This window comes from Aulonocara stuartgranti (assembly GCF_965226115.1).
Source record: "Aulonocara stuartgranti genome assembly, chromosome: 18".
NCBI classification, from domain to species: Eukaryota; Metazoa; Chordata; class Actinopteri; order Cichliformes; family Cichlidae; genus Aulonocara; species Aulonocara stuartgranti.
Window position 1 is genome coordinate 4,075,235 of NC_138954.1, and position 21,245 is coordinate 4,096,479.

General features: G+C 41.6%; 2 protein-coding genes across 3 annotated transcripts; both read right to left on the reverse strand.

Annotated features, from left to right (window-relative positions):
- Positions 1–2,777: 2,777 nt before the first annotated feature.
- LOC309694542 (uncharacterized protein) lies at positions 2,778–9,208 on the reverse strand. 2 transcript variants are annotated; one of them, XM_082514721.1, is made up of 4 exons: positions 8,994–9,208; positions 7,698–7,958; positions 4,271–4,392; positions 2,778–4,151 (listed from the first exon to the last, which is right to left on the reverse strand). In XM_082514721.1, exons 2-4 carry the CDS (start codon positions 7,936–7,938, stop codon positions 3,252–3,254), a joined length of 1,263 nt encoding a protein of 420 aa, XP_082370847.1. In that variant the 5' UTR covers positions 7,939–7,958; positions 8,994–9,208; the 3' UTR covers positions 2,778–3,251. The 2 variants fall into 2 exon arrangements, with proteins under 2 accessions (XP_082370847.1, XP_082370848.1); XM_082514722.1 differs by lacking the exon at positions 8,994–9,208 and adding an exon at positions 8,806–8,971.
- A 2,967-nt stretch (positions 9,209–12,175) lies between these two features.
- LOC309693106 (uncharacterized protein) lies at positions 12,176–20,428 on the reverse strand. The gene is made up of 3 exons (XM_082512078.1): positions 20,256–20,428; positions 17,464–17,731; positions 12,176–15,055 (listed from the first exon to the last, which is right to left on the reverse strand). Exons 2-3 carry the CDS (start codon positions 17,714–17,716, stop codon positions 14,061–14,063), a joined length of 1,248 nt encoding a protein of 415 aa, XP_082368204.1. The 5' UTR covers positions 17,717–17,731; positions 20,256–20,428; the 3' UTR covers positions 12,176–14,060.
- Positions 20,429–21,245: the final 817 nt, after the last annotated feature.

Sequence of the window (21,245 nt, forward strand, 5' to 3'; positions counted from 1 at the left end):
GGTGGACGAGAGGGTTTGTTCCCTGCGCCTTAGGGTCGGGGAACGGGTCCTGACTGTCATCTGCGCTTATGCGCCGAGTGGCAGTTCGGAGTACCCAGCCTTCTTAGAGTCCCTGGGGGGGGTGCTGGAAGGTGCTCCACCTGGAGACTCTGTTGTCCTGCTGGGAGACTTCAATGCTCACGTGGGTAACGACAGCGAGACCTGGAGGGGCATGATTGGGAGGAACGGCCTCCCTGATCTGAACCCGAGCGGTGCTTTGTTATTGGACTTCTGTGCTAATCACAGTTTGGCCATAACGAACACCCTGTTCGAACATAAGAGTGTCCATAAGTGCACGTGGCACCAGGATGCTCTAGGCCGTAGGTCGATGATCGATTTTGTAATCGTATCACCAGACCTGCGACCATATGTTCTGGACACTCGGGTAAAGAGAGGGGCTGAGCTGTCAACTGATCACCACCTGGTGGTGAGTTGGATCAGGTGGCGGGGGAGGACGCTGGACAGACCTGGTGCACCTAAACGCGTAGTGAGGGTGTGCTGGGAACGTCTAGCAGAGGCCCCAGTCCGCGAGATCTTCAACGCACACCTCCGGCAGAGCTTCAACAGCATTCCGAGGGAGACTGGGGACATTGAGTCCGAATGGACCATGTTCAGCGTCTCCATTGCCGAAGCTGCTGCATTGAGCTGCGGCCGCAAGGTGGTTGGTGCCTGCCGTGGTGGTAATCCCCGAACCAAATGGTGGACACCAGAGGTGAAGGGAGCCACCAGGCTGAAGAAGGAGGCCTATCGGGCTTGGTTAGCCTGTGGGACTCCGGAGGCAGCCGACAGGTATCGACAGGCCAAGCGGAATGCGGCTCGGGCAGTGGCTGAAGCAAAAACTCGGGTGTGGGAGGAGTTCGGAGAGGCCATGGAAAAAGACTTTCGGACTGCCTCGAAGAGATTCTGGCAAACCGTCAGGCGTCTCAGGAGGGGAAAGCGGTGCTCTACCTGCACTGTGTATAGTGCTGGCGGAGCGCTGTTGACGTCGACTGAGAAAATTGTCGGGCGGTGGAAGGAATACTTCGAGGACCTCCTTAATCCCACTGACACGTCTTCCGGGGAGGAAGCAGAGTCTGGGGATGAGGGGTGTGACCCACCAATTTCCGGGGGCGAGGTCACTGAGGCAGTTAAACAACTCCTTGGTGGCAGAGCCCCTGGTGTCGATGAGGTCCGCCCCGAGTTCCTGAAGGCTCTGGACGTTGTAGGGCTGTCTTGGTTGACACGTCTCTGCAATGTTGCGTGGAGATCAGGGGCAGTACCTGTGGACTGGCAGACCGGGGTGGTGGTCCCCATCTTCAAGAAGGGGGACCGGAGGGTGTGTTCCAACTACAGGGGGATCACACTCCTCAGCCTCCCCGGGAAAGTCTATGCCAGGGTGCTGGAGAGGAGGGTTCGTCCGCTAGTCGAACCTCGGATACAGGAGGAACAATGCGGTTTTCGTCCTGGTCGCGGAACACTGGACCAGCTCTTTGTCCTCTCGAGATACTTGAGGGTGCATGGGAGTTTGCCCAACCAGTCTACATGTGTTTTGTGGACCTGGAGAAGGCATTCGACCGTGTCCCTCGGGGCGTCCTGTGGGAGGTGTTGCGCGAGTATGGGGTGTCTGGCCCATTGCTACGGGCCATTCAATCCCTATACAACCGTTGCAAGAGCTTGGTTCGCATTGCCGGCAATAAGTCGGACTCGTTCCCGGTGGGTGATGGGCTCCGCCAGGGCTGCCCTTTGTCTCCGGTTCTGTTCATAATTTTTATGGACAGGATTTCTAGGCGCAGCCAAGTGGCGGAGGGCTTTCGCTTTGGTGGCCTCAGAATCTCATCTCTGATTTTTGCGGATGATGTGGTTCTGTTGGCTTCATCGGGTGAGGGCCTCCAGCTCGCACTGGAGCGGTTCGCAGCCGAGTGTAACGCAGCGGGAATGAGGATCAGCACCTCCAAATCTGAGGCCATGGTTCTCAGCCGGAAAAGGGTGGAGTGCCCACTCCGGGTCGGGGATGAGTTCCTGCCCCAAGTGGAGGAGTTCAAGTATCTCGGGGTCTTGTTCGCGAGTGATGGGAGAAGGGAGCTGGAGATCGACAGACGGATTGGGGCTGCGGCTGCAGTAATGCGGACGCTGCACCGGTCAGTCGTGGTGAAGAGGGAGCTGAGTGTAAAAGCGAAGCTCTCAATTTACCGGTCGATCTACGTCCCTACCCTCACCTATGGCCACGAGCTGTGGGTAGTGACCGAAAGAACGAGATCGCGGATACAAGCGGCGGAAATGAGCTTCCTCCGAAGGGTGGCTGGCCTCTCCCTTAGAGATAGGGTGAGAAGTTCGGCCATCCGGGAGGGGCTTAGAGTAGAGCAGCTGCTGCTCCACATCGAAAGGAGCCAGCTGAGGTGGTTCGGGCATCTGGCAAGGATGCCCCCTGGGCGCCTCCTGGGCGAGGTGTTCCAGGCATGTCCCACCGGGAGGAGGCCCCGGGGCAGACCCAGGACACGCTGGAGAGATTATATCTCTCGGCTGGCCTGGGAACGCCTTGGTATTCCCCCGGACAAGCTGGAGGAGGTGGCTGGGGAGAGGGAGGTCTGGACCTCTTTGCTTAGGCTGCTACCCCCGCGACCCGACCTCGGATAAGCGGATGAAGATGGATGGATGGATGGATGGATGGATGGATGGATGTGACGGACCGAAATTTCATTTGACAATCAGGTGCCATGTTACAAATCATGTTGCTTGTCAATACTGCACTACAACTTCCATAAGCGTACATATTTATTTACCAGCCCAGAGACATTATACACACCTCCTGCCGTCAAGCCATTTGTAATGAAATACAGGTTAGCCATTTAAAAAAATAAATAAATAAAAATGATACAATACAGAAGAAAAACTGGAAAAAACCCTCAAAGAATCAAATCTTTACTATGAAAAACAAAACTAAACAAAAATGAACATTTGTTTAAGCTTTTTTTCTTTTTAAAACAACAAAGCTATTTAGTGAATCAACTTTAAGGACATAATTCTACAATTAATTTTTGTGTATTATCTCTACAGGCTAAAAATATCATTTCTAGATTTAAAAACAAACAAACAAAAGGCTTTCCCTACAATTCCTAAAAGAGTAAGCCAGTATTAGAATATATGAGATCATTTTTTCCTCACAGGTGTTGCACTGATTTGGCGTCTCAGGCTGTGCTATGAACACAGTGCTAAAAATCTAAAGGATGACATTTTCAACCAGTATGATTTCTCATGTGTCTTTTTAACTGCGTTTTCTGCTTGAATGTTTTCCCACATGTGCTACAAAAATGTGACTTCTCGCCCGTGTGAATTCTCATCTGTGCTTTCAATCCAAATGAGTATCTATATCTTTTGCCACGGGGGCCAGACGATAATGGCTTCTCACCTGTGTGAATTTTCATGTGAGTTTTCAAGTTTATCATTTGACTGAAGCTTCTCTCACATATGGTGCAAACATATGGCTTCTCACCTGTGTGAATTCGTGTGTGTTTTCGGAATCCTGATAAGTCCCTGAATGTTTTTCCACAGATGCTACAAGAATATGGCTTTTCACCTGTGTGAATTCTAGTGTGAGTTTTGAATGATTTTAAATCTCTAAAACATTTCCCACAAGTACTGCAAGAATACGGTTTCTCACCAGTGTGAATTCTCATGTGAACTTTGAATGCAGATGAGAAACTAAATTTGTTTCCACAGACACTACAACAATAAGGCTTCTCACCTGTGTGGATCCTCATGTGAGTTTTCAGTTGGGGCATCTGAATGAAACTCTGTCCACAGGTTGTACAAGTATAAGGCTTCTCGCCTGTGTGAATTCTTTGGTGACGTTTCAAATGTGATTTGTAACCGAATCCTTTTCCACAGGTGCTACATAAATAAGGCTTCTCCTCTGTGTGCTGTGTAGTCAGTCTGGATTTAAACGGGAAGGTTTTTCCACAAGTTCCACATTTTACAGACTTTTTACTTGTGTTAGCTTTACAGTAACTATCTGACACTGAAGAGATGTCTACTATGGTACTGTGACTTCCATCTCTGTGATGGTTCCTTTTCTTCAGCTCTGCATTTCTTGCTGATCCTGAGTCCACATCCTCGCCTTCTTCCTGATCTCGTCTCTGTGAATCAGGAGAGTTATGAGAAAGGAGTTGGTCACATGTGGTTCTGGTTCACTTTCCTCATAAGTAGCAATCACTATAAAGGCATCAGCATCCTGCTTTTGTACAATCCGATCTACCTCCAGACTGCTGCTAAGATCCTCTGGTTCCTCTTTAATCTGTGGAAGCGCTGGGTCCTCCTGGGTCCTTTCTTGATCGTCCAGACCCTTCTCTTCCTTACAACCATGTTGTTGTGGGAGGTCTGAGGAAACAAAGGGACAAAAAACAAAAAACATTTGAGAAAATATAATCCAGTCTTAACCATTAGCAGTTCACTACATTATGAGCACGTTGCTCACATAGTCCAGTGAAACTTAAAGTGCACAAATATGGCAAACAATTTGATGCAAATGACTGCTGATTAGCAAAGTTCAGCTCACTATGTGGACATTTGTGGTGTTATATATACATGCATATATAACACCACATAATGCATATATGCATTTTCTTTCAAATTAATTTAGTAGTGGACATCTGGTTTTGGTACAGTTATAAGGCATGTAAGGGCAGTGTTGTTTTGCTCTGGCTTGTGTTCTCTTGTGGTAAACTACAATGGGAAACGTTTTCCCATACCTCCAAGCACAATGAAAAACACTCTTCTGATATGATTAACTTAATTTAAATTTAGTAATTTCGTGTTTTAGTAAACAGAATGTAAATATTTAACCACACTTATCTTAACCAAGCAGTAGTTAATATGCAATTTTGTATATTTCCGTGCTGCTGAGGCATCGTTTAACTGGATGAGAGATGCATGCATCAATGATAAAAATGCAAAATGCATGTGAAGAAAATCACAAAAGTCAGGTATCAGGTGGCATCTTACTGTGCTTCTAATTTCTCAAGTTTTCTCATTCATCATCCCTGCCAAGTCAACACACCAGATATTATTCTGCTGTTACAACCAAATTTCCCCTTGAGGGATAATTAAAGGATTATTCTATTCTATTTCCTCTGTTGTCTCACTTTTTATGACGTCAGGTGACTGTTGACTCCTTTTTTTTGAGGGGTGACCTGCGTAAATGTGTAAATGTGTACTCCCATCCTGATGAAGTGCTTCGAACGACTAGTCATGCAACACATCAAGACTGTCCTGCCCCCCTCCCTGGATCCCTTCCAGTTTGCGTATCGGCCCAACCGCTCAACCGATGATGCCATCTCCACTGCACTCCACTCAGCACTCACACACCTGGACAAAAATGACTCATATGTTCGAATGCTGTTCATAGATTTCAGTTCAGCATTCAACACTATAATCCCTCAACAGCTCACTCAAAAACTGGTCCAGCTGGGGCTCAACACCTCACTGTGCAACTGGCTGTTGGATTTCCTCACCGGAAGACCTCAAACAGTACGGGTCGGCAGTAACACATCCAGCACCATCATTTTAAACACGGGGGCCCCGCAGGGATGTGTGCTGAGCCCCCTCCTCTTCACTCTGCTGACCCATGACTGCACTCCATCATACAGCTCCAACCTCTTCATCAAGTTTGCGGACGACACAACGGTGGTGGGTCTCATTAGCAACAGGGATGAGACCGACTACAGAAGTGAGGTGAGACGCCTGGCCACGTGGTGTGCTGACAACAATCTCTCTCTGAATGTGGAGAAGACGAAGGAGATTGTTGTGGACTTCAGGAGAATGCACACCCAACATGCTCCTCTGACCATTGACGGAGCGTCTGTGGAGAGAGTGAGCAGCACCAAGTTCTTGGGTGTGCACATCACAGAGGATCTCTCCTGGACGTACAACACCACAGCACTGGCCAAGAAATCACAGCAGCGTCTCTTCTTTCTCCGCAAACTAAGAAGAGCAGGAGCTCCAGCCCCCATCATGTACACTTTCTACAGAGGCACCATCGAGAGCATCCTGTCGAGCTGCATCACTGTGTGGTTTGGAGCCTGCAATGCGTCCTGTCATAGAACCCTCCAACGCATAGTGAGAGCTGCAGAGAGGATCATTGGTGTCTCTCTCCCCTCCCTCCAGGACATTTACAGCACCCGTCTCACTAAAAAAGCCCTTTGCATAGCGGCTGATCCCACGCACCCAATGCAAAGCTTCTTCAAGCTGCTGCCGTCGGGGAGGAGACTGCGGAGTCTCCAGGCCAGGACCAGCAGGCTGAAGGACAGCTTCATCCATCAGGCTATCAGGAAGCTTAACTCCCTCCCGATTCTGCCCCCTCTCTCCTCCACGGTCTCACTGAACTCTGTCACACACTCACACACACACACTCTCTGACTCACTCACTGGCCTGCACCAGTTACCAGTCACTTTGTGGAGCATTGGACTGCCATTACCTCATAAGACTTTGTGTTACACTATCTCATACCGTACATTACCAAATCTCCATTTGCACTATTTGCCTATTTGCACTACTCTGGCTGGTTTGCACTCAATGTCATTTACCCTTATATTGTATATTGTATAGCTTTCTTGTTATATGTAAAATTGTATTATATTATTTAATTTTTTTTACTTTAAAATATTTTACTTGCATTTTTAATCACTCTTATGTTCATTTTCTATTTTATCTAGGGATTGAGAGTAACGAAGTTTCTATTCTCTGTATGTCCTGTACATGTGGCAGAATTGACAATAAAGTTGACTTTGACTTTGACTTGATGTGTTACCTGTTCCTCTCAGTGATAACTGAAGTGAGTTTATATGATATCAGACCTCCTTCTCCTTTTTGTTTATCAGCCTGCCTGCATGTACAGCTGCAGACTCACAACACAACACGTTGAGTGAATCTGTTTGTGTGTGGCAAAGATAGTTATGTTTTCCACAAGCATTTCAGTCAATTACATTTTGGGCGTAAATAAAACCTTCTGCAGATGACAAAAAAGATCAGTACCCGATCATCTGTTTATGGATGGAGCATTTTTCACTAACGCGTTAGTATCTGTCACCAGGAAGAAGAAGAAGCATCACTAACACAGCTGTAAAAGCAGGAAGAACACAGTGTTTCTGTGGCTCCAACACAGTGAAGTGTCGTTCTCTAGTAAAACAATCACTTCAATTTCAGAAGTCAGAATGTAACAGGAGAATTTTAATTCCCACCAATCAATGATTAGCTGTTAACCAGGACCTTCAGGAATTTGAGAAAACACCTTTTTGGAAAATGGCAAAACTAGGCAGGTAACCTTAAAAGGTAAATACATATTCATTATAATCTGATATCTTCTGCTGCCGTGAATATGTGTACATGGTTTTCACTATGTTTACTTTTGACACAATCTACAATTAACTTCTTTCTAAGCTCATTTTCAGGTTGTAACATTAATTAGACTCTCAAAACATTGTCTGTCTTCTCAAGCAACACACTCTTTAGTTTTAATCATTTAAATGTTGTGGCATGCAGTATAGGTCTAATGTTAAACAGTTAAAAAAGAAGTTGCATGCTACATATTGCAGCTGGCCCTGTGTATTTTAAAATAAAAGCAACTTTCATCTCTGATTAGAATACATAAGTCAAACTTTATTAAGATCATTACAGCTTTACATACCTATTCTGTGTAACTTCATTTCAGGTTTCCAGATGGTATCCAGTAGTTTGCGTCGCTCTTCCCCGGTCCAGACAATAATGCCCTCAGCGTCTTGCTTCAGTACAAGATGCTCTTCCTCCTGATTGATGCAGGGTTCCTCCTCTTCCTCTTTAATCTTCGGGTCCTCCTGGTCCACGCTGGAGTTCCTCTCTTGCTTATAGGCCTGCTGGTCATCCAAACCCTCCTCGTCTTTACATTTCATGTTGTTGTTGGAAATCTTGACTAAACAAAGGAACAAAGTTCAGAATATAAAACGTTCAGGTAGCCGCTGCCAGCTTCGCCCTTTGAGTTTTGCTGGAGGCTCTACTTTAAAAGCTGTTTCACTTTATCCCACTTATATCTCTTTTATTTTATTTTTTAAAATTTATTTAACCAGGAAGATCCCATTGAGATTAAAAACCTCTTTTTCAAGGGAGACGTGGCCAAGATGGTCAGAGGCAGCTCTTTGTCATGATTTCTACATAAATACTCTCAGATTTGAAAACAGAAGCAGAGCAAACCAATGTGGACTCTGGTGCTGCCATGTGAAAGAAATCCAGCGGGTATACATATATATTAAAGCTTCAGTTATTTTAGACAATTATTTAAAAACAACAATGAACCTTAATATATTTCAAAGACATGAATTATACTCCCTACCAGAGTGGTCTAGTAGGGAGTTTAGTATTACTCAGGAATATTAGAGCAACTCCAGGTGAAACTTTGTGTACTCTAGTGGACCCAGAAGAGGAATCTTTTGAGAATTTCATGTCAGCATTTAAGGACTTTTTAAAACGTTGTAATGATACGATTGACTTTGCTCACTTTCATCAAAATTGTCTTTCATTCTCACAAAAATATTACTTATGCTTGATTTTCCCTCTCGATAAGACTCTCAGTAATGTAGTAATGTAAAGTGAAAATGAGCATGAAAGCAGTTTGGATTACCTTTAAAATGAAATAACTGAAACCTTAAAACTGAAACCAGTCTCTCTCACACACTTCTCCCGCTTTCTCTTTTTCACTCACTCCATTTTGAGATGCACAATATCATAAAACAACCTGATAGCCAAACAGGAAAAACATTTACTGTAAATTGGTCCTTTCACGGGCCGCAACCACCGAAATCAGCAAGAAAGAAAAAAAAGACGCACTACCATAAAACCCTGGGTAGAAGCGCAAGAAAGAATTGTCGGCTGAATGCTCACTTAACCGCAGTCCTAAATCAGACCTCTGATTTCGGTGCTACTTCCCTGAGAGCACCACAGCCTTACACACCTGTCGTGTGTAATTTTATTTCAGCTTTCCAGCTGATATCCACCAGTCTGCGCTGACAGGTTTCGTGTCGTATCTCTGAGCAGATTTCTTCTATACCAACAGTTCGGCTCTCCAGGAAACTGTCGTTCTTGCTTCAAAACGTAAATATTTCGCTAGTAAACTAGCGAACAAAAGTTTGCAGTTAAACGAACATGTGAAGGTAACTTCCGCCTTGAGTAAGCGTAACCGTTACGTCACTTCCTTCTTCTTTTGAAGGGTCCGATGTTGTGCCAAAAATGTTTCCCTGTGTGTTTTTTATGTGTATCTTTGTGTATGTTGTTAAATAGACTTGGGTGAACAGGGTTTACAAAGGAAATATATATAAAATTTAAAAATTACCCATTTAGTATCTCTATAACTCTGATTTATTGTACTTACATTATAACCAATCCGGTTCTTTTTGTCCACTTAAAAAATGCTTACAGAACTATTGTTACATTTGTTGCAATTTCTCCTGTCCTCTTGGCCTGATTACTCTTTAAAAAGACATTTTAATGTCAACATTTTTTAACTGCATAAATAAAGGATATATAAAAGTCACTGCCAAAAACTGATTGCAGCTTCTACCTTGTTACAGGAATGTTGTTTGTGGCTCAAGCTGGCTTGATATCATTAATGAGGGATATATTTGACATATGTTTCACACATTATAGACCAACAAGTTATTCATAGCAGTTTAAATATGAGCAATCAGGTTTTGGCAAAAATCAGTTTTTGGCAGACAATCACTTTTTTATTGTAACACCGCCACGCTTGGCGTAAGGTACCTCATAAAGTCTGGTATTTTGCAGAAAACTGACTGTAGAATTTATTATATTTATTATTTAATGCCCACCAGTGGCAATTCCTCAAGCTTCAGGTTTCTTTCTGTAGAATAGTTGGAGCAGACCATAAAAGCATGCTTAACAGTTTCTGCTGTTCCACATGTGCATTTTTATTCAGCATGTGTGTGCTCATTTTTCTGTATCTTAACATTGTTTTGCAGTGAAAAGTAACTGCCCCCTTCATTTCATTCTCCCACATATTCTGCCACATATGAGTTGTGCTTTCTTTGATGATGCATCTGAATTCAGAAGTTCTGATGTTTATTCTTAATAAGCTTTTGGATTTAATATGCCAAATACATCTCATTAATACCATTTTGACTGCTAACACACAACACTCATTCTCCCCGATTCAAACAGAAACCCCCCTGATTCTGCTTTTTCTTGTTCAGCAGAATGAATAGCTTCACCCTTAAGTCTCACCCTAAGTTTGGTTATTTGATCCATCATCAGTTTTTCCAAATTTGCTGTTTTCAGAATTTTTCTACGAGTAAAGCTGGGCTTGTAGTTGTCAGTGATTTAGTTTGAATTACCTAATAATTGTGAAAGTAATGATTTATTGATCCAGTTTACCATGATCTATGACACAATATTATAAAGGGTTTAATTAGCCTAATAATATGTAATATGATGTAAAACAGTGCACAACCTGAGCTGAGGTGCTTTAACCTCCTCTACATCCCTGTTAGCAGGATGAAGGCGCCCTCTTGTGTTGTGCATCAGTTACAGAGTTCACTTGTTAACCTGCAGGAAGACAAAACTTCACTGAGCCTTCAGCAGCTTCAACATCATCAGTAAAGACAGATTTAAATATGTGTAATATCACACTGTGTCAGTTTGTTCACAGGAGTCACAACCTGTAACACTGATGCTGCATTCAAGCATCCGCCCCCCCCAAAAGAAAAACAAACAAAAAAAACCCCAACAGTTATCCAATTTTACAAGTAATGTAGTGATCAACAACTAAAATAAATGTCTCATTTCTCGGTAATGAAGCTCTTTTAGTGATGAAAGCTGAAATTTCACAGAAAAAGCTTAAATCTGAATTTTGTTTCAGAAGGAAAACTGCTTCAGCAGTTTCTCGCAGATTAGTTTCAAATTTTCTCGATCAGAGGGAGATCCTGAAATAATGAGTAAAAGACCTTGTTCAGGGTTCAGGGTTTTATTTTTTCTTTAGTTTTTTAAAGTAAATATCTCTTCATTGATTATAATCATAAATATTATAGTTTTATATCATTAATTTGTCATTTTAATGCAAATATTTGGTCTACCAAACAGATAAAAGTAACTGTACTTTTAGGTTAACATTTTTCGCCTTGGTCAGCAATGACTCTTGGGATAGTGGGCCACAAAGGATACACTTGGTGTTTCGTTCAAATCTCAGGAAATGGAGGACACATTTGCCATAAAACAACTTTTAAATAAGTTTTTCAATCTGCCAATGCCAAAAAGCTTTTTCTGCTACTGACTCTTGATTGGTCTTGTTCATTAGATTTGACTGGATGGTTGTCTGGCAATTTAACAGTTCATTGATTTAACAAACAGAGGCCTCAGTAGCATGTGGAAGAACCATATAGAGCATGGCATCTCCTCCTCATGCTGGTCACACAGTGCTGTGGGATGGCATCCCATTCATCACCCAGCATGTGTTGCTGGTCAGCCACTGTGGCCATGCTACTCATTCTGGCACGAACTACACATCAAGTCAATCCCATGAGTGTTCGGTGGGATTGAGGTCTGGACTACAGGCAGGCCACTTCATCCTCCCTTCTCTCAGATTCTGGGGGTAGTCTCTGATAAACCCCGGACTGTGGGGGTGAGTGTTGTCATATTGGAGCAGAGTTTGGTCTCAGCCTGTGGAGATATGGGACTGCCACTGATGCAGAATCTCATCTCAGTGTAACTGAGCATTAAGGTCCAATGATGACAACCCTTGTTTTTCCAGTGAGGGGGATGTAGTCCCAGTCTTCCATATCCTCTTGCATACCTTTATTTCAAATCTACTGGAGCCAGCCCACAAAATGATTAATTTTAGATATGGTGCGGTTGTGTATGTGTTGTGTGCCAGGTATAATGTCAATGAGAGGACTTGAAACGGCTCGCATTTGATTATTAATGCAGGCGTTGCATTAAGGCCTAGTGTAAAATAGCAGAGAATCATGGCCTCTAGTAAACATCAAGAATATAAATACAGAGCTGAGAATGAGCCTGTTTCTCCTTCAAAGTACCATTGATAAAATATAATATCCAACCTTAAAACATTAAAAATGTTTTGTAGGAAAACCAACCCAAATGCAGGACTCAAAAAACAGGCAGGAGTAACAAAAACCTAACATTTAATTAGGTCAGCAACCAGCTTTCAAAATGAAACACACTGAAACTTGATAGAAACCCATAGCGGAAGGCTGGGGGGGGGGGGGGGGGAACAAAAACAAAAAAAGAACTATATTTTTAAAAAAAATTAGCTGGAACACAAAGAAGAAAAAGAAACTCAAGTAATGATTGCAATAAAACAAAAGCATAAAAATAACAAAAATGTTTTAAACAATAACAAAACTCCAAGACTAAAGCACAACCCCCCCCCAAATTAACAAAATATTAAAGACAATTTCAGTTCAGTTCAGTTCATTTTTATTTCAAACATTTCAAACATGTGCCTTCACAATCATTACAAAATATCATTCCATTATTTGTTTGAAAAGGAGTAGGCTGAAGTATTTACTTATTTGTCCCTACCCCCTCAAGTTTTACCTCTCATTCATTTAAATTTTTTTTGTCTTAAATTAAACAAACAACATATGAAACATATAAACATATGAAGTAAAACAAAACATAACATACATAAATCAAAAACAAGAAATTAGCAAGCCCCACCACAGTATAGTTTCTTTCATATGAAAAATACAGAATGTGTATATTTGCATACAAACGAAAATCCTTTACAAACAGTTAATCTCAGTGAAAGAAACATTTAAGTCCTCGTTGTCGTAAAAAGTTAATTTTATCACCACTTGATTATTTCAGTGGATGAAACTTTAAAGCACTGCAGAGGAAAGTTATTTAATATAAGACAACTGGTCATATCATATGCTAATCATCAGGCTAAATATGACAAAAGTGCTTATTTGAAGACCAAAAGCAATGACAAACCATATAAACATATTAAACATCTTTTACCATTACACTTTCATGCAGTTTAACTGTAAACCTGCAGCTACACTACGCAAATGTCTCGTCACCAGAAGTGTTTCATGAAATCTTTAAACTTTAAAGATAAATAACATACTAAGCACATCGCTAAGAACACAATAAACACCACAACACATTCAGTGACCTGAAAGTCTCGTCCGTCTCTTGCTAGTGGAGCTTTTCCTTGATCTGTTGCTTAGCCGGGCAGCTTTTTAGTTTACAGCATCAATAAGTACGCATAATTTACTTACTGCGCATAAGCGTAGATATACACATTATAACAGATGGACTCCTATGTTGTTGTAAGCCGTCTGACGTTTCTTAGTTGCCCTCCATCCTCAGCTGGAGTAAATGATCGAGTCCATTCACCAACCGCACCATGCTTTGCTTAGAATGTCTGGATTTTTAATAAACTCATATTAACTTTAAGAGTCATGTTTTTGTCAAACCATGTGAAGGACCGAAATTTCATTTGACAATCAGGTGCCATGTTACAAATCATGTTGCTTGTCAATACTGCACTACAACTTCCATAAGCGTACATATTTATTTACCAGCCCAGAGACATTATACACACCTCCTGCCGTCAAGCCATTTGTAATGAAATACAGGTTAGCCATTTAAAAAAATAAATAAATAAAAATGATACAATACAGAAGAAAAACTGGAAAAAACCCTCAAAGAATCAAATCTTTACTATGAAAAACAAAACTAAACAAAAATGAACATTTGTTTAAGCTTTTTTTCTTTTTAAAACAACAAAGCTATTTAGTGAATCAACTTTAAGGACATAATTCTACAATTAATTTTTGTGTATTATCTCTACAGGCTAAAAATATCATTTCTAGATTTAAAAACAAACAAACAAAAGGCTTTCCCTACAATTCCTAAAAGAGTAAGCCAGTATTAGAATATATGAGATCATTTTTTCCTCACAGGTGTTGCACTGATTTGGCGTCTCACCGGTGCAGGCTGTGCTATGAACACAGTGCTAAAAATCTAAAGGATGACATTTTCAACCAGTATGATTTCTCATGTGTCTTTTTAACTGCGTTTTCTGCTTGAATGTTTTCCCACATGTGCTACAAAAATGTGACTTCTCGCCCGTGTGAATTCTCATCTGTGCTTTCAATCCAAATGAGTATCTATATCTTTTGCCACGGGGGCCAGACGATAATGGCTTCTCACCTGTGTGAATTTTCATGTGAGTTTTCAAGTGTATCATTTGACTGAAGCTTCTCTCACATATGGTGCAAACATATGGCTTCTCACCTGTGTGAATTCGTGTGTGTTTTCGGAATCCTGATAAGTCCCTGAATGTTTTTCCACAGATGCTACAAGAATATGGCTTTTCACCTGTGTGAATTCTAGTGTGAGTTTTGAATGATTTTAAATCTCTAAAACGTTTCCCACAAGTACTGCAAGAATACGGTTTCTCACCAGTGTGAATTCTCATGTGAACTTTGAATGCAGATGAGAAACTAAATTTGTTTCCACAGACACTACAACAATAAGGCTTCTCACCTGTGTGAACTCTCTGGTGTTCATTTAGTCCAGATTTAAAATGAAAGACTTTTCCACAAGTTTCACATTTTAAACACTTTTTGAATGTGTTTGTTGTATACTGGCCCTCTGAGCCGGGAGACTCATCTGCTCCCTCACCGCGAGGTTTCCTCTTTATCGGCTCTGCTCTTCTAGTTGATCCCAAATCCACATGCCTGCCTTCTTCCACATCTCGCCTCTGTGGTTCAGGTAAGTTATGAGAGAGAAACTGCTCACGCTTTGGTTCTGGCCTACACTGCTCATAAGTCTGAGTCACCATAAAGGTATCACTCTCCTGCTTCAGTGCAAACTGCTCTCCCTCCTGACTGATGCACAATTCCTCCGGTTCCTCTTTAATGTGTTGCGGCTCTGGGTGCTCCTGGCCCAGGCTGGAATACCTCTCCTGGTTACACACCTGATGGTCATGCAGACCCTCTTCTTCCTTACAGTCGTGTTGTTGTGGGAGGTCTGAAGGGACAAATATGAAAACACATCTTTGGTTCTGGATGTCTGGATTCGGAGCAGTTGCAGTCATGGTACAAAAAAACCCAGAATTACATATTAAATTAAAATAAAATGTTGTTAGCAGGTCTTAAATTAAGCAGATACAGTCTCAGATAATAAAAAGTAAACTTTATTAACTGATCATCTTTACGTGTGACCACCTCTATAGCTTCTTTGGCATTTTCTGGACTGGAGGTTAAAGATGTGTGTTTTTGCAGATTGCAGAACATTCAAAATTTTACAATTATTCCAAAACAGAAGCTTTACAAAATATTTGTTTCATAAAGTTTTCTACAACAGGATAAAATGCAGAATTAATTAAATGTTCATTAAAAATTACTCAGCAGCCTTTCATTGCCCCCTTTTCACAAGGAAAACTAGTTGATCTTTGCTGGTTTCAGACACTAAACACTTTGTCCGCTGACAATTTTAGACTCACATCTCAAATTTGATAAGCATGTAAAGAAAATGTCATAGTAGTTATGGCTAATCTGAATGTTTTAACTTAGTTTGACACTGTATAGCGACATTAGCATACCTACATTATCTAGTCTAGTTTTCAAGTGTATAAATACTCTGGGGCCAGAGTGTCTTGGCTAGATAAATTCAAAGACGAAACAGTAATCGCAGTACTAGGAGCACAGTTAATGGGAAAAGTAAAATGCCATATTAAAGATCTAAATCAGGATTCTCTATAAAGGCCTCAGTCTTTCATATCATTGGCCCACTCGTCTTTACAGCAGTACTTCAGTTCACTGAGACTTACAGGCTTTGCTTGTATGCGCTCCCTCAAGGTCCTACCACAACATTTTAATAACATTGGGTCTGGGCCATTGCAACACTGTGACCGTTTTCTTTTCAGCCATTCTGTTGTAGATTTGGTGGTGTGATTGGGATCATTGTCCTGTTATATGATTCATTCTCCTCCAAATTTTATTAATTAGAAAGACCGTTTCAAATTTGACTCTACAGGGTGGGCCATTGTTTTTCTTGTGACATTACCAATAAGTTTGATGTGTCACATGGCCCTCTTCCTATTGAAAAAACAAAAGTTGTATCCAAGATGGCCGACTTCTAAATGGCCACCACCCATCGTGAGGAGTTTGCCCCCTCACATATACTAATGTGCCACAAACAGGACTTTAATATCACCAACCATTCCCATGTTATTACGGTGTATCCACATAAATGGCCCACCCTGTACAATACTTTGTTATGGTCCTGTAGCTGGAAAACAAGCCCAAATCATCACCCATCCACTACTGTGCAAAAGAAGTGGTATGAGGGCTTTTGTAAAATATGGTGCTGTGTATTATAGCAAACCCCTCCACTTCTTTCCCCTATTCTGTCCAAAGGACATTGCTCTAGACATCTTGTGGTTTATTCAGATTGAACACTGCAAACCTAAGCCATGCTGCCATGTTCTTTTTGGGGGCGAGATTAGCTTTTCTCCTGGCAACTCTTCCAAACAACCCCAATTTTTTTTAGTCTTTTACTAATTGTACTGTCATGAACTTTAACATGCCAACTAAGGCCTTTACAGTCTGGGATGCATCTCTTGAATTTCTTGCAATTTCATTGACCATTGAGATGTATTTGCTAGGCTATCAATAACTGGAAAGAATGGCAGCTACCTTGAATGTTTTCCACTTGTGACTAATCTTTCTCATTGTAGAATGATGGACTCCAAATTGTTTAATGACCTTTTCCATATGAGTAGACAACAGCTGCTTGCGTAGGATCATTGCCAATGTCTTTTCTAATACTACAGCTGCCACTTTAACTGATTTTTTTTGTACCACCTCAGCTGGATCCTTTGAAGAAAAGTAAGTTCACTCAGAGTCCGTCTCAAATTACAGAGGTCCTTCTGGGCTGAGCCTAGAAACCCACTGGAACAAGCTCATTTCCACAAATATGCCGACATTTAGAGGAGATGTTGAAAAATTTATGTTTTTACTGAGGTAGTATTCTGTAGCATTTTATTTTTGTCTCCTGGTGCCTTTGTGAGCTCTTTTCGCAAGCAGTCATACTTGCAAATGACTGACATCCCAGTTTGTTTACTTGGATTTGTTGAAGCATCACTTTCACTTGTTTTGGTCATATACTTATCATGTTTATATTCATTTTATTTAAAAGAGAGTGCATATTAATGAATATGCCAAATTTAGCTATACAGGCTAATTTTCATCTGCACTCTTTACAGTTTGTTGGTGCTTTCTTCAGGTTTGTGGTGTTTCACCATGACAGTTCCTGTGTCTGTGTGTGTGTGTGTGTGTGTGTGTGTGTGTGTGTGTGTGTGTGTGTGTGTGTGTGTGTGTGTGTGTGTGTGTGTGTGTGTGAGAGAGAGAGATCTCTACAGCACAGCTGCACACCTGATCTGTGTAATAAATTTCTTTCAGGACTCCAGATGACATCCAGCAGCCTGAGGCGCTCTTCCCCGGTCCAGAAAATGATGCCATCGGCCTCCTGTTTCACTACAAGCTGCTCTCCTGCCTGAGCGATGCAGAGTTCCTCCTGTTCCTCTTTAATCGGTGGAAGATCAGGATTCTCCTGGTCCACACTGGAGCTCCTCTCCTGGTTACAGACCTGCTGATCATCACAAACTTCTTTGTCCTTAGACTTCATGTTGCTGTGGGATGTCTTGATGAACAAAGTGACACAAGAAAAAGTTACTAATGTGATGACAGGAAAACAGATCTGAGCAAATACATTCCAGCAAATTTAATAATAATAATAATAATAATGGATTGCATTTATATAGCGCTTTACAATTCCACTATTCAGTCACTCTCACATTCACACACTGGTGGAGGCAGCTACAGTTGTAGCCACAGCTGCCCTGGGGCAGACTGACTGTTTCTATTAAGGAACAACTTCAGAATATCAAAAGTCCCCCAGAAGCTTTTGCTTTTTCACAAACAGATACTATTACACTGGTTACTTACATCCAAACAAACTTTCAACCATAAAAATTACATTTAAATCAACAATGACACTTCTTTTTTTTTTTAATCAAAAGCTTGTTCGATAAAGGACTAGGCCTAATTAGCCAACTCTTTAATTCAGATGGTTGCCTGCTTTCATATTCAGAATTTGTCCTTTTACCAAACATGTGATACCAAAATAATATGCAAATGTTTGCGATGCAAGTCCAGATTGTGCAGTGAGACATTTAGTATTTGCAGCACAGATGGAAACTACATCACACCACCCTTTGATCCCGGCTCTCCCACGACTGTGTCTTTAATCAGCAACAAAGCATCAACAGAATAATCAGAAACAAAAAAAAAAAAAAAATTATTTTACCCAGAAAGTTCTTACTGACCAACAAATTAAAAGAGGTGACATTTAACACCATTAAACGTTACCTCACAGTGACCAGACTTGTTTACATTTCTTTTATCCGACAAGCTTCTCTAGTTCTAAAACCTAATGGTGAAGAAACCCGGGTATTTCAACTCTAGTGGGAGGTGTCCCTTAGGAACTTGACCCACTATTGATTATGTGAAAAAGGGCGTAGGTCATTATCAGCAGAATTTTCATTTAAAACCATTGTAAGATCTGCCCTCACCCCATTATGGCCTTTTGAGATCAACTGATGCAAGATGTGAGTGGGCCCTGAGGTGCCTGAAGTGATCTTAAAACTGTATTGTAGGTGCAGACGGTTGATGTCGTAAGCCACCCCCTCTGTTCAAGGATGGCAACAATGGAATCCTCGAAAGAGTGACCTTTGACCTTTAGATGCTGATGTACACCCAAGTCTTGTCTTGTCAATGTGGCTCTTCTATGCTGTGCCATGCATTTGGCTGCTGCACTGCACCGCATGCACCATGTTGTTTTGTAAAGGAGCGTATGCGGTGCAGTGCAGTGAAGAGTGCTCAGACTTCTACATTGAAGAAACCAACTTTAAAATAAAATATTTGTAAGTTAAAATAAAAAGATCAAATAATGAAAACTCTGACAAGACTCAAACCTGTTTCTGTGACCACAAGCTAACATTCTCTTTCTGATACCACTAAGCAGCCCAACGGAGTCTCGAGTTTACTTAATACATCCTGTTCAAAAGCTTGGTTGATAAAAGACTGGGCCTAATTAGCCAACTCCTTAATTCAGATGGTCTCCTGCTCAGTTTAACACAGGCGGCTTCCTGCTCAATAAAACAAAACATCACTTTATTTTGTATATAATTAGCAACTGTGTTTTTCACTAGCTTAGACTGCTGGACGCTTGTGTTTACACAGCGTCCAGCAGTCACAGAAGGTCTCATGATAGAAACAGACCAAAAATCATGTTAATTAATGAACCACATTGGAATAATCTGTTTCCAGCAAGCTGTTCAGTGTGAAACGTGTGCTGCAGTCAGTTTACAGCTCTGAGCGGATCAGTGTTTCTTTAAATGTAACTGTACCCTTTAAAGAGAGAATTACAAAATAATAACTGAATGTCAGCCACTTAAGATGCCATCATGGAGATGTTTTAGTGGTGATTGTCTTAAAATAATCGATGATTACTGCGAAAAACAAATGATCATCTTAAATAATCAAACATCAAGGGGAATATATAAACACGGACACTGCTGTTCTAATTTATTGTAAAAAGTATAAACGAGTTCAAGGTATTGAGAACTTCATTCAGAAAACTAGTGATTTTAGTCATCAAGAAATAAACTGGTGATCCCTCTGCAGCCATACTGCCAACTACCATAAGAGCCCCCCTCTCCTCGCGGGGTCTTTAATCTAGTTAAATCACGTGATATACTCGCAGAAATTGATGAATCCACGGATGTAATCCGAAACACGGACTGGAATAACTAAACCAATCTAGTTCAGGTAAAAACCAGCTAACCCGGAACACCTGCGTTTACATTCTGGTTTTCTGTTAACGGGTCCTGAATGCTGCTTCTGTTTCACTGTTTGGCCGTGAATGCGGTACACCGGCCTGCACACACACCGCATGGAGTCCGCAAGCACGAAGGTTTTCACTGCGATGTTTTAGTAAAGTCACTTTCTGCTGTGTCTCTCTGGATGTTTAGTGTTAAACGTTTACCTTTTAAAAAGACAGAAGCACTTGTGTGATTAGCTGCTCCCTGATTTTAGTCTGTTAGCATACAAGCTGCGCTCAGATCAGAGTGTCAGTTCAATGAGACCGTCACAGTTTCACAAACCTGCTTTGTGTGACTTTATCTCGGGTTTCCGGTTGTTCTGCAGCAGTCTGGGCTCACGGCTGACCTCCTCCTCATATTTCGTTTGTTAAGCTGGCAGGATTTCCTCAGCAGCAGCAGATAAACTCTCACACAGCGAACTAAATATATTGTTGAGTAATAAAAGTCACGTCATTTCCGTTCTGTTTCGTCTTCCGGTAAATCACGCGCATCGAAGTCGCACTGCTGCCCTCCTCTGGTCATTCTTACAATTTCAACCAGAACGAAGTCATTACATAGTCTTTTGCAGAAACCTGGATACAGAATTTACACTTCTCCAGTGATCCCAGTTCAGTGTTGATTTAAAGAATAGACTGTGATGTCATCCCTGACAGTTCCGCATGCATGAGGTTTCTTTCTGAAACCTGTAATGCCAGCGAGAACCTGGTCAAATTCACCTCATCCCTCCTCCTGCTTGTTTTTACACATAACAGATTTTCTGTATCTTAACGGTCATTTATAATGAGAAGTAATGGCACTCCTTCATTCTCCCACTGCTTCTGGCACAACACTGTTATGTTTTCTTTGATGATTCAGTACAGTCCATCCTTAGCTCTTTTAATTGCCCCTCAGGGTGTGGTGACTCAGGCCCTTCTGTGTGTTGGTATCTACAGAAACCCTACTGATGCTCCTGTGTTTTCAGTACTATATAAGTAAATCTGATTGGACTCTAGCCTGAATTTCTTTCTTTCTGTAGTATAAACAGACAACCGCCTTCAGTCACCTAAGCTTTACATTGCCTGTAGGTCTGTTATGTCAAAATCAAAGTCTCATTTACTATTTTGTGGACCTTCTGGCCATCTGCATAACTCTGGGGTGTAGCTGAATAGTCACTTTCATTTAGGAAGGTTCCTATCTGTGTGGGAGCTGTAATAAGAGCTCATCTCTAGGTATTAAGAAAGCTGCTTCACTGATTGCTTTATAACGTCATTTAGCAGAGGATACAGTGAATCC